The following is a 13,781-nucleotide window of genomic DNA, read 5'->3' as shown; positions in this document are numbered from 1 at the left end:
TCCGATTCCCCTGGAGAATTTTGAATCCTCCATCAGCTGACCTGCTATCATGCTACATTTGCCTGTGCCACAGGGGACCATTAATCACACCGATATAAATTGCATGTCAGGCCGTGTGGGGATAAACTCTGAAGTGTCTGAAGTTTGTACTTTCATCCAGAGTCGTTTCATTTGAAATTCAGATTGAAACTGTCATAAGTGTGCCAGGCTCATACCTCTTCCTGTTTCTTAAACAAACAAACACACCTCTCCCTCTTTTCTTTTTGTTTCTTTTTTTCTATTCCGACAGTTGGGTACACAGATAAAGGAGGAGAGGAGGTTCAGAAATGGGGAAGTGAACTCCGGCCTCCGGCTCAGGGACAATATGTGGACTAGAGTTGTGGTGTTACCGACTCAGCTACACTCTGTATCTGTTTCCTAACACAAACACAGTTAAAGGAAACAGTGTAAACAAGCGCTGTATTCTCACTGAGTCCAAGTGGTTGTGGCTTTACGATAACTCATGAAAAATCTATGTTAAAACACATAACCTCTATATGCAAGGCTAAAGATTGACCAATGGACCCACGCTAGAGAGGTAGCTCAAGGACGAGGCAACATTAAGTGGCCCGCTTCATACCTCTGTCTGGAATTGCTTTGCTCAAATCAAGCAAGCTGCATATGTAACCACATGAGGACATTAGAGTGTGTGCATTTGTGTAAAAGACGGGACATTTGCATATCTGTCCTGCCTCACTGCTCCACATACTTTTAAAACCCCAGTGTTGATCATTGACTGTTCACTCCTTTCAGAGCAACTGACACGCAGCACAATGATGATGTCACTGACTCTACTGCTGGGGACACTGGGGCTCCTTGTTCAGGGTGAGAGACACTTTGACCAACTTTTATTCATGTTTGGTTTAGCTTCAGATTTAATCATCTGGTTTTGCCTGATATGTTTCATGATAGGCTTCGGGAAGATTATCAATGTCTGTTTGTTGTGATAACCTTACTAATCAGCTTTATTCACTTTTATTTTATTTCTCAGAATCATCAGGAGATATAATCCTGACTCAGTCTCCTAAATCTCAGTCTGTTCGCCCAGGAGAGACTGTCTCTATCAGCTGTACAGCCAGTTCAAGTACTTATAATAATCTCCAGTGGTACCTGCAGAAACCTGGAGAAGCTCCTAAACTCCTGGTTTATTCTACTACAAACCGTCAGTCTGGGATTCCAGGTCGTTTCAGTGGGAGTGGGTCTGGTAGTTCATATACTCAATTCACTCTGACCATCAGTGGAGTCCAGGCTGAAGATGCAGGAGATTACTACTGTCAGCAGGGTTACAGCACTCCGTTCACACAGTGTTAGAGCGTCGTACAAAAACCTCCTTCAGCTAAAGAGGAACTGCTCTGACTCAACAGCTGCAGAGCTACTAAAACTTTAGAGAACTTCATCAAAATATGACACATTATCAATCATACTATATAATTGGTTTATAATCTAGACTATAAAGAATTCGCTTTCAAGGTATTATGCAAAAGAATTGAAACCATTGCAATCAGGCTAAGTGTCCGTTTATTTTCATAGATTCAATAATGGAATAATTTAGTAAATTAATATGAATACTGCATATCTCGTGAATTAAAAAAATAATAATTTAATTATAAAATGTAAAGAATAGAAGTGTTGAATTTAATACATAGAAATCTATTTGACCCCAACCCAGATAGGTCCTACAAATTGAATCAATATTTGAATTTGAAAACAAAACAAGTAAGTCTTTTATGTTTTTGTATTCACAACTATAGCCAGTTATGAGATACATTTTATCTCCTAATGTTAGCACGTCCTAACTGTGAGTAGTAAAGTGTCTGTGTTTTTGTCTCTGTCTGTGTGTTTCTATCTCCTATTGGAGGTTGTATTCATGACTGGGGGTCCTCTGATCTCTGGTCAGTATGAGTAAGGGAGACTTCCAGTGGAGTCCTGCTGGATTGCAACTCTAGTTTGGAACACTCTTCTCTCTGGAGCTTCATTCACAAACACACTGGGACACGGAGGATACTGAGCTGTAGAGGATGATTCTCTTTAGAAGAAGATGCTGAACAAAGTGTTAGAAGTAAAGATTGGGATAAATTGCCTGTTATGTTCAGGACATCAGGTACTGATTTACCGCTGTTCATGACTGACCTCTGAAAGTTGAACCTGTCTGACTCAACTCAACTATTCATCACACTGTCCCTACCCAACTTCTACACCCCTTCAAACCTGAAAGAGTGAAGGAAGTCATACTGATTCCAATTTAAGAAGCATCCTTTTCATTTGATTTAACAGTACATACATAAATGCACATAGTTAACCACACAGTATAAAACCCATCAAAATACTCTTGAATAAAGTTCCCCATTTCAGCATTATACAAAGTCCAGTGTAAAGTCTGCTTCCCCTCATGTTCAGAACTCTAGTCAAATATACAGCTGCCCCAGTCCCTGAGGATTTGACTTCAGGGGATTGTGGTGGAGTGGAAACTCAAATTTGCATGGCCAAAGTGACTGCCACACTCCCAGAAAAGAGCAGCACTGTTGCCTGATGTTCACCTGTCCCCAGAGAGTAATCAGTGAATTTTTCAGTATAGGTATCAATCATGACTTCCGTATTTGTAAAATCATGAAGACTAGTGAGTTTAAAGCACATGGCTTTATGTTTTGGTATAATCATGACCATTGAGTTTAGAGCACATAGCTTTACTATCGCTGCAGATATCATTTTGAGGGGTACCAAATTTGGCCCAATAAGCTATGCATTCTTTGAGAGAGGTTAATAGACTGAAATGTATTAGTAAACATTTTTAAGGATGGAAAAAGTATTTAATATCTCAACATGTCAGAACCAACAGCATTACAGGAATAAAGCTTATAACAAATGTAAGAAAGCCAAGCAGATCTATGACATCAGAATCAGATAGATATTCTGGAGTAAGGCCCAGCACCAGACCAGTGTGATGGTAGTGCTGGATCAGTAAGAAGGACAGGTGCTTGAGTGCAGAGCTCATTAATCATAACCTATTGCTGAAAAAACATACACTACCGTTCAAAAGTTTGTGGTTACTTAGAAATGTCCTTGTTTTTGAAAGAAAAGCAATTTTTTTGTCCATTAAAATAACATCAAATTGATCAGAAATACAGTGTAGACATTGTTAATGTTGTAAATGACTATTGTAGCTGGAAACGGCTGATTTTTAATGGAATATCTACATAGGCGTACAGAGGCCCATTATCATCAACCATCACTCCTGTGTTCCAATGGCACGTTGTGTTAGCTAATCCAAGTTTCTAATTTTAAAAGGCTAATTTATCATTAGAAAACCCTTTTGCAATTATGTTTGGACAGCTGAAAACTGTTTAGCTGATTAAAGAAGCAATAAAACAGGCCTTCTTTAGACTAGATGTGTATCTGGAGTATCAGCTTCCAGTCTGAGGGGAAGCCATTGTTGGCCAGGCACATGAAAGTGGCCTTCCGCTGCTGCAGCTCCACACTGGAGGGGGGCAGGATCGTCAGGGTTGGACCAACATCACCTAGGAGACAGGTATGAAGTTAGGGAGAATGAGGGGGATAACGATCAAATCACCAGACTCATACGACAATATTGTTGCAGCAGTTTAAAATCTTAGCTGTAATGAAGGTTTTTCCATCCTTAAGTTTCTGTTCTTCAAACAGACAGTTAATTTATAATTCTTTATGTCACTCTTTCACTTCCCTTTGACTAGCTACTGAAGCATATTATAACTACATGAGATGACTGAAAATACAACCAACTATCTTCAAAATGTAATTATTTAAAATGTTATATTACAGCATACTTCTCACTTATTGTAATGCAGAGTAAGAAAATGCTAAATAAACTAAAGTAAAAAAATTAACACAATAAAATAACAATAAACGGGCTACAGTGCATTCGGAAAATATTCAGACCCATTGACTTTTTCCACATTTTGTTACGTTACAGCCTTATTCTAAAATTGATTAAATTGTTTTGTTTCCTCATCCATCTACACACAATACCCCATAATGAGTTTCTCCCACTCTTCTCTGCAGATCCTCTCAGGCTATGTCAGGTTGGATGGGGAGGGTTACTGCACAGCTATTTTCAGGTCTCTCCAGCGATGTTCTATCGGGTTAAAGTCCGGGCTCTAGCTGGGCCACCCAAGGACATTCAGAGACTTGTCCTGAAGCCACTCCTATGTTGTTTTGGCAGTGTGTTTAAGGTTGTTTACTGTTAGAAGATAAACCTTCGCCCCAGTCTGAGGTCCTGAGTGCTCTGGAACAGATTTACATCAAGGATCTCACTGTACTTTGCTCCAGTTATCTTTCCCTTGATCCTGACTAGTGTCCAAGTCCCTGCCGCTGAAAGACATCCCCGCAGCATGGTGCCGCCGCTACCGTGCTTCACCGTAGAGATGGCGCAAGGTTTCCTCCAGACGTGACGCTTGGCATTCAGGCCAAAGAGTTAGATCTTGGTTTCATCAGACCAAAGAATCTTGTTTCTCATAGTCTGAGAGTCCTTTAAGTGCATTTTGGCAAACTGTATGCAGGCTGTCATGTGCCTTTTACTGAGGAGTGGGTTCCGTCTGGCCACTCTACCATAATGTCCTGATTGGTGGAGTGCTGCAGAGATGGTTGTGTCACGTCTGCTCCCGCTCTTCCCTTCCTCTGGCGCTTGAGGGCACCAGATTACCCTGCATCACACGCTCCTGCCATCTATCATGCACACCTGCCTTCCCTCGTCACTTGCATCAGCATTATTGGACTCACCTGGACTCACTTATCTCCTGTTAATTTCCTCCCCTATAATTGTCAGTTCCCTAGCTCTGTTCCCTGCTGCTTCATTGTATTGTCTTTGTCTCTTGTATTTGCTTCTGACGCTGTTCCTGCCTTGTCTCTGTCCGTTATCATTAAATGTTTTACTCCCAGTACCTGCTTCGTATCTCCAGCGTCATTCCACGTGACAGGTTGTCCTTCTGGAAGGTTCTCCCATCTCCACAGAGGAACTCTGGAGGTCTGTCAGAGTGATCATTTGGTTCTTGGTCACCACCCTGACCAAGGCCCTTCTCCCACGATTACTCAGTTTTGTTATTGTAAAGTGGAAAAGTCTAGGAGCAGCAACAGCTCAGCCGTGAAGTGGTAGGCCACACAAGCTCAGAGAACGGAACCACCGAGTGGTGAAGCGCGTAGTGCGTAAAAATCATATTTTTCTCTGTTGCAACACTGACTACCGAATTCCAAACTGCCTCTGGAAGCAATGTCAGCAAAATAACTATTTGTTGAGAGATTCATGAAATGGGTTTCCTTGGCTGAGCAGCCACACACAAGCATAAGATCACCATGCGCAATTCCAAGCGTTCTCTGGAGTGATGACACACTTCACCATCTGGCAGTCCGACAGACGAATCTGGGTTTGGCGGATGCCAGGAGAATGCTACCTGCCCCAATGCAGAGTGCCAACTGTAAAGTTTGGTGGAGGAGGAATACTGATCTGGGATTGTTTTTCATTGTTCGGGCTAGGCCCCTTAGTTCCAGGGAAATCTTAACGCTACAGCATAGAATTACATCTAGACGATTCTGTGATTCCAACTTTGTGGCAAAAGGCTGGGGAACGCCCTTTCCTGTTTCAGCATGACAATGCCCCTGTGCACAAGTCAGGTCCATACATAAATGGTTTGTTGAGATCGGTGTGGAAGAACTTGACTGGCCTGCACAGAGCCCTGACCTCAACCCCATCGAACACTTTTGGGATGAATCGGAACGAATGGTTTGTTCTATATCTTCAATCAAATTAAACATGTACAACTGTGACATTACAATGTTTAATGGTCTTTTTCATCAGTTGTTTTATATGAAATGTAATTTCCACCACACTCTGTCACTACCCCAATGCCAAGTCATCACCATCACAGTACATATTTTATTAAATTACAATTGATATTGACTATTTTTCCCATATGTGGACCGTATATGCTTGTTCTTAAGATAATAAATATTAAGATTTTAATGTGGTAAATTCAGGTTTCTGAGAATCATTAAGGCACATATGGACATGACAATGATGAATACATTTAATTAAGAAAACTTCCAAATAGTAAAAATATACATGAAAAAATCTAATTTGTGTGAAATATATAAAATACCTTAGGCACAATTTCTGTAAATTCCTTTTCGGCTAAAATAGAAAATGTTATGACGTGGTGGTAATGACGTTTCCCCTCTGGTATTTGGGGAAACTGATAAAAAAATTATATTTTTAAATAGTATGGTCTCAGCCACTATTAGATCTTGTTTCCAGACAGAGTGACGAACATTTTCAGAAAGATAAAAAGCAGTTTCAATAGGTTTCATTTTCAAAGACATTTAACATCCAAACGTGCCCGTATTCGCAAAATCAACCGGCTATGAAACGAAACAGCAGAAATACTTTGAAAAGAGCTACTGTAGCATTTTTCTAACCCTAACATAGGGCGTGTCATGCCAAATAGTGTCCCGCTCGACGTCACAATGGGATTCGATGAGTTCTAGCTTCTGTTGCTAGGAGTGTTGCTCGAATTTGCAACATTCTGACCAGATTATTTAATGAATCAAAGCGTCCGTTGCTATGATGGTTGCTTGGTTACCTCGTAGCGGTCGCGAAGGAAGGAGGACGCCGGCAGTTCTAGTTCTATTTCACCTCAGAAGCGCTCGCCCAGTCCGTGGAAAATTATTACCTCCGGTGTTTTTGACGGTGACAACCTGCTGACTACCTGCTGCTTCAGAGGACCGAAGAGACTGGAAAGAGAACACTATTTCTTTACCATATATTTGTCTTTATATAAGTACATATTGTTAAATAGGAATAAAGCTGTTTTTTAAGGTGTTTTTAGATAGATTTTATAGTGACATTGCTAGCTACTTATTTACCACAGCCAGACAGTTTTACTTAGCTAAAGTCGTTATCTAAGTTAGCTAGCTAGCTGTTATTGTAGCCACTTTCTGTTTGTCTAGCTAGCTAGCTAACTTTTTTTTATTTTCTAGCTAGCTAACTGTTATTGTAGCTGCTTTCTGTTTGTATGTAGCTTGCACTTTAATGGCATCCTTGAAAATATTTTATTTTATCTTTCCAACCAGGCAAAGTACTATGAAGGCACTGATCTCGACAAGAGGCGCATCATTCGTAGGGGGGCAGAAAAATGCACAATTCAGGGTAACGTTAAGCAGTTAATTTCTGTTACTGTTGGATAACTGGAAGGATTTATGAACAACCATTTAACAACAATTTTATTTTTCATCTAGCTAACGTTAGTTGGTCATCTACATGTTGCTAGCTATACATTTAGTTATATGTCTGTCAGATTGAGGTATCTAGCTATAAGTTAACCCTGATCAATCAAATGGATAGGTGTAAACAATTATGGTAACTCCAACTGCCCTTAACTAAATTTAGGTGTCTTTGTTCGACAGAGCGAGACCCATACAGAAAGAGAGAGGAAGAAAGTGAGAAGGAAAGTGACAGAGGGAGAGAGAGAGAGGTGGGAAGAGAGTGAAAAACAGAGAGAGATGAAGAGCGAGAGAAACAGAAAGAGAAAGACATCAGTGCAAACTTACTTAGACTTTAGTATTTCAACAACTCTTCTCTTCCAATTTGTTAGGCAATCACATATACCTACCGGGGAAGGATGGCCAGCCACACAGGAGAGTGATTTTCACCAAGGAGGAAATGGAGGCCGTGCTGACAGAGATGCATGCTGGACATTTTGGAGTGAATCGCATGATTGCCAAAATCAACGGTCAACCACTGAAATCCCTAACGCCTTACACTTCGGTGAAGCCCGTGAGACAAAGTATGTTAAGCTCTGGTTGACATTTGAGAAAGCAATAAATGGTTGTTATGCTGAGCTCATAAAAAAGACAAGCCAGTATATGAATCAAATAGATTTGCATATGAATGGAATGGAAATTAACTGACTTCGTGATCTGCAACTTTAATGTGTCAAGCAGATCACACGTTTACTTTGCCATTTCCGAAACGTAACCATGCGTCACGTAGCAACGTGTTTAAGACATGGATTTCATGTTGTAATGTTAACAAGGTACCAGAAAGTAGTTAGAATTAATGTTTTCATTTTATTAGTTTAAACAAAACTTGTTTAAACGGCGAAAAAATCAGCATTGTTTGCATAGCGATGATGAAAAGAACGTCATTTAGGCTGTAATGATCTCCAAAATTTGAATCATTAAGTAATCACACCTTTGATATAGCAACGGACGCTAATAGTTTATCGAATCCCATTGTGACGTAGAGAGGGACACTATTTGGCTGGGGGACATTATTTGGCATGACAGGCCCAACAAATTAACCACCCGCCAATGTGACTGGTGAAATAGACATTCTTGCGTTAATCTACCCACATTTGGCAGGTGGCTGGTGTTCATTTTATGCCCAACATAGGACACTGAGAAGATACTTTCAAGCTATATATACACTGAACAAAAACATTAACGCAACATGCAACAATTTCAAAGATTTTACTGAGTTACAGTTCATATAATGAAATCAGTCAATTAAAAGAAATAAATTAGGCCCTAATCTAGGGATACAGATATGCATCTGTTGGTTACAGATACCTTTAAAAAAAGTAGGGGAGTGGATCAGAAAACCAGTCAGTATGTATGTATGTGGTAAAAATACAATTTGCCTCATGCAGCATGACACATCTCCTTCACATAGAATTGATCAGGCTGTTGATTGTGGCCTGTTGAATTTTGTCCCACTCCTCTTCAGTGACTGACAAAGTTGCTGGATATTGGTGGGAACTGGAACACGCTGTCATACACGTTGATCCAGAGCATCCCAAACATGCTCAATGGGTGACCTGTTTGGCGAATGAGTATGCAGGCCATGGAAGAACTGGGACATTTTGGGCTTCCAGAAAATGTGTACAGATCCTTGCGTCATGGGGCAGTGCATTATCATGCTGAAACATGAGGTGATGTTGGCGGATGAATGGCAAGACAATGGGCCTCAGGATTTCATCATGATATCTCTGTGCATTCAAATGCCCATTGATAAAATGCAATTGTGTTCGTTGTCCGTAGCTTATGCCTTCCCACACCATAACCCCACTGCCACCATGGGGCACTCTGTTCACAACGTTGACATCTACAAACCGCTCGCCCACACGACGCCATACACGTGGTCTGCGGTTGTGAGGCTGGTTGGAAGTACTGCCAAATTCTCTGAAACTACATTGAATGCGGCTTATTGTAGAGAAATTAACATTTAATTATCTCACAAACGCTCTGGTGGACATTCCTGCAGTCAGAATGCTAATTGCACGGTCTCTCAAACTTGAAACATTTGGTTGTGTGACAAAACTGCACATTTTAGAGTGGCCTTTTATTTTCCCCAGCAAACGCTGCACCTGTGTAATGATCATGCTGTTTAATCAGCTTATTTATATGCCACACCTGTCAGGTGGATAGATTCTCTTGGTAAAGGAGAAATGCTCATTAACTAGGATGTAAACAAATTTGTGCACAACATTTGAGAGAAAGAAGCTTTTTCTGCTTATGGACAATTTCTGTAATCCTTTCATTCAGATCATGAAACATGGGACCAGGACTTTGCATGTTGCGTTTATATTTTTGTTCAGTATACAGTATATGTGCAAAACTTCTACCGCAGATTGTGGATGTGTCTAGGGGCCAGCCTCTACGTTTTGTATATTTTACCACCATTATGAATTCATCATTTTCCTTTGACTTTAACAGTGTGTAAAAAGTTGATTTGAACTTTTGATGGATAAATGGATGAGTAATGAATTCTTCATGCATTTCATCCATCTGTCTGTGAATGTATGGACATGCTTCAGTGCTGCCATCTAGTGGTAAGATAAGGGTGATAAGGGTAGAAGAACATTTCAAACATGCCACTTGGCACGCACTGGTTGAATCAACGTTGTTTCCACGTCATTTCAATGACATTATGTTGAACCAATGTGGAACAGGCATTGAATTGACATCTGTGCCCAGTGGGATGATAGAATGTCCTCCCTGCCACAGATTCTAGCATAAATCAACCATGACTGCTATCTATTGTTATCTTAATTTGGGAAGCTATTGACAATAACTGTACATTTGCATAAAGCACATTTATTTGCAGATACACATTTAGGGGGAAGCGACTATCAGTTGTCATATATAGCCTACAGGCATTATCCCTTCATCTCTTCATTGACCTTTCCTTCGTCTATCCCCCTATTTTTTTTCTCTCCTTTATTTAATGATTTAGTTTCACTGTCCAAATATTATCTTTTGTCAGTTAAAACCTTAACCTTTAACTGTAACTGTCAACATCTCAAACAGCCAGTCCATTCTTTCCAACCAGAATTCATAATCCTTATCAAGTCTCACTGAGTCTGTATGAAGGCGATCAGATCCACAGACGACTATACAATATGGATGGGCGGGTCTGTCGTTCTAGGCTAACAATGCAGAAGACAGAAAAGAGAACATTTGCGTGTTCGAGCGGAAAACTTTTGTGATCTCGGTGACCATCCAAAGTGTGTTGTATTATGGGGATAGAAAAATCTGATTTCCGCCTACATGACGACTTTACACAAACCATGTGATCAAAGGTCATGAAGTTTTGACTGTAGTTGACTGCAAGTTTCTGCAGTTTCTCCTCACCAGTTGCAAATTGCAGTCATCCCCTGCATTGTGGGAGGCTCTATTGTCAACCAATCAATATGGTGTTTTTGTTTGACCCATACGAACGTGACCAAAGACATGACTGAAACAGCATTTCCACAATTCATGTGATATTTGAGTCTCTCTCTCACCAATTGATTGTACATTTTCAGGTTGTGACTGTGATATGTGGGTTAGAGACATGTTTATTTCGACATTATGAAGAAAAACTTTTGCAGATGCACCTCTCCCCAACTTCACTCCTTGGGCTTGTTCGACATTTAGGCGACATGCCGACTGACTGATCTACAAATCACCTTCCACCATAAATAATGTCTCGTTATTATTTGTAGGTCACAATTTACCCATGATACATTACGGTTTTGATCCTCTCGAACAATCCCCTTGGCTTTTGTTTACAGTTGGTTGCTTTCGCCTTACCGCTCAATATTAGGAAAGTGTCCTTAATGTTTTGTACACTCAGTGTATAGTGTCATAAGCCAAGAATTAAAGCAATTCTAATGTCCAGCAACCTTGCCAGCAGGCATGCCAGCTACGATAGTTAGACTAGCTGCTCTAACTTCATTGATAGCCTGAACTGGCTTGGTAGCTAATTATGAGGTTGGGAGATTAGGAACCCGTCAAGCTGGCTAGCTGAAGCTAACTTAATAAAATTGATAGGTGGCTAGTATTACCAAGAAACAATACAACATTTTAGTTGTATTTATTAATCCATGAAGGAATCAAAAGGCTACATAGCTTGATCAAATTAATTTAGAAACATATATCCTGCGAGTCCTGCCCATCACAGGAGAGCTAAAATCGAATAAGACGATGTCGATACTGTTTTCACGCAGTAGAGAATCTAGGGTCCTGCCTAGCATATGTTTGCTCCGTCGTGCAGGAACAACTTACTAGGGACAATGGTGGTGGGGAGGGGGGGGGGGACTATTGGCTGTTGTTGTCAGAGTGCCTCCTCCGCAAAATACTGCTGACAGATCTTTTTTATAAATAACTATGTAAGAATTTGGACTTGTGACATTTTCCACATTTTGTTGTGTAACATGGTGGGACTCAGATGGATTTAATTGTCCATTTTTGTCAACGGGTAAAAAGTGAAAGTCAAAGTGAAAAATGGATTTAATTTTAATTTTAAGTCAAATCTGTAATTATATGTAGGCCACTCAGGAACATTCAATGTCGTCTTGGTAAGCAACTCCAGTGTATATTTGATCTTGTGTTTTAGGTTATTGTCCTGCTGAAATGGGAATTTGTCTACCAGTGTCTGTCGGAAAGCAGGCTGAACCTGGTTTGCCTCTAGGATTTTGCCTGTGCTTAGGTCTATTCCATTTCATTTATCCCCCAAAAAACTCCCTAGTCCTTACCGATGACAAGCATACCCATAACATGATGTAGCCTCCACCATGCTTGAAAATATGAAGAGTGTTTTTTGTAGAGTAATGAAGAGTAATGTTTTTTGTTGGATTTTCCACAAACATAACGATTTGTATTCAGGACATAAAGTTAGAGAGGAGCTACTCATTCAAAAAACATTTGAAACACTATTATGCACACAGAGTGAGTCCATGCAACTTGTCATGTGACTTGTTAAGCACATTTTTACTGCTGAACCTATTTAGGCTTGTAATAACAAAGGGGTTGAATACTTATTGACTCACACCATTTCAGATTTTCATTTTTAAATCATTTGTAAAAATGTTTAAAATACATAATTCATCTTTGACAATATGGGGTATTTTGTGTAGTTCCACAAAATCTCAATTTAATCAAATTTAAATTCTGGCTGTTAAACAACAAAATGTGTAAAAAGTCAAAGGGTGTGAATACAAAGGGTGTGAATACTTTCTGAAGGCACTGTGTATCAACGTAGTCCAAAGCAGTATTCATACTGTTGAAAGATCAATGGCGAACATGAATGTGTCTAGTCTACTGGAGTTCCAGAGTGTACCAGTAGGGGGCATCATGCCTCTGTTACCATTCCCCTCTGTGTCTGTCTGGAGGTTTTTGTACAGCCAGTCAATCAGACTCTATCACAGTGGTGGACTTTCGGTGGAGGGACAAACTGAGTGTTGGCAGTAAGTATTCAATTCTAGACCTTGACTTCTGATATCAAAATGTAATACATTGTCTTAACAATATTACAACTCCCTTAAATAGAAAGTAGAAATGTGTATTTATTTTTGGAGAATTGTTGTTGCATTTATTTTCCTTAGATGTAAATATAGTTAAATTAAAATGCCTATTCAAGATGTAATATATCAAACAAGGTTATACAGTGTGTATTCATTTGGAACAGGGATACTGTTCAAATCAGAGTGGTTTAGATAAATGTAGCTTTACAAAGAGCAAAAGCAGTGTCTCTATAGTGTCAGAGGTTATTGTACGGCCGCTGAATGAGATTGTATCACTGTGGTACACTTTTGGTGGAGGCACTAGACTGGATATTGGAAGTAAGTTTACCTACCTCTAATAAAGAAAATGTTCTGACCTTGCATATAGATGCATTGATCTTGTGAGAAAGATTAAAATTGAATGAAATGCTATGCATGGTTATGTTTGACGTAAAATAGTTATTCTCTTCATAAGAGTCACCAAATACCTTTAGTTTAGACCTCAAATTTGAAGCTATTGTTTTTGGTTAAGTGACCCTTTCTCGTAAATAATATCACTATTCATTTTATTTGAATGTGTCTTTTAAATGTATATGATTGTTGTAAGATGGTTATATTCAACTTAAATTTACTCCTTCAGCATTCAGCTGCAATGTATTGCTTAGCTTTGCTATCTATTCGCTATCTATTGAAAAGTCTTGCTATCTTGCGAAGTCCGGCTGTTCTGCTGTTCATATGAATGTACATTTATTTTAAATTTGTGTTTGAATATCATGTAAATTACACAACTTCATTCACCTCCTTTCGATAAATTAAAACTTAAATGTTTTAGTGTGTCTTTTAAATTAAATGTATATCATTGTTAGATGGTTGCAGTCAACTGGAATTTACTTCCTCAGCATACAGTAGGCATATTTTAAACAAATTTTAAATAAATTCATAATTTAAGAATTG

The 13,781-nt window shown here is 39.5% G+C and overlaps 1 long non-coding RNA gene and 1 gene segment (V, D, J or C); one reads left to right on the top strand and one right to left on the bottom strand.

Annotated features, from left to right (window-relative positions):
* The first annotated feature begins 781 nt into the window (after positions 1–781).
* Positions 782–13,781, top strand: part of LOC106588303 (Ig kappa chain V region Mem5-like) — a 92,811-nt gene continuing 79,811 nt past the window's right edge. Inside the window, 2 exon segments of the V gene segment in view lie at positions 782–864; positions 1,031–1,340. Coding sequence covers positions 813–864; positions 1,031–1,340 — 362 coding nt within the window.
* On the bottom strand, positions 2,825–7,897 carry LOC145864348 (uncharacterized). Its single transcript, XR_014382920.1, has 2 exons — positions 7,674–7,897; positions 2,825–3,554 (listed from the first exon to the last, which is right to left on the bottom strand). It is a non-coding gene; the product is annotated as an uncharacterized LOC145864348 (long non-coding RNA).

This window comes from Salmo salar, chromosome 27, assembly GCF_965601325.2.
Source record: "Salmo salar chromosome 27, fSalSal1, whole genome shotgun sequence".
Lineage (NCBI taxonomy): Eukaryota > Metazoa > Chordata > Actinopteri > Salmoniformes > Salmonidae > Salmo > Salmo salar.
Note: the sequence above shows the minus strand (reverse complement) of the source record. Positions and strands in the feature narration are given on the sequence as shown.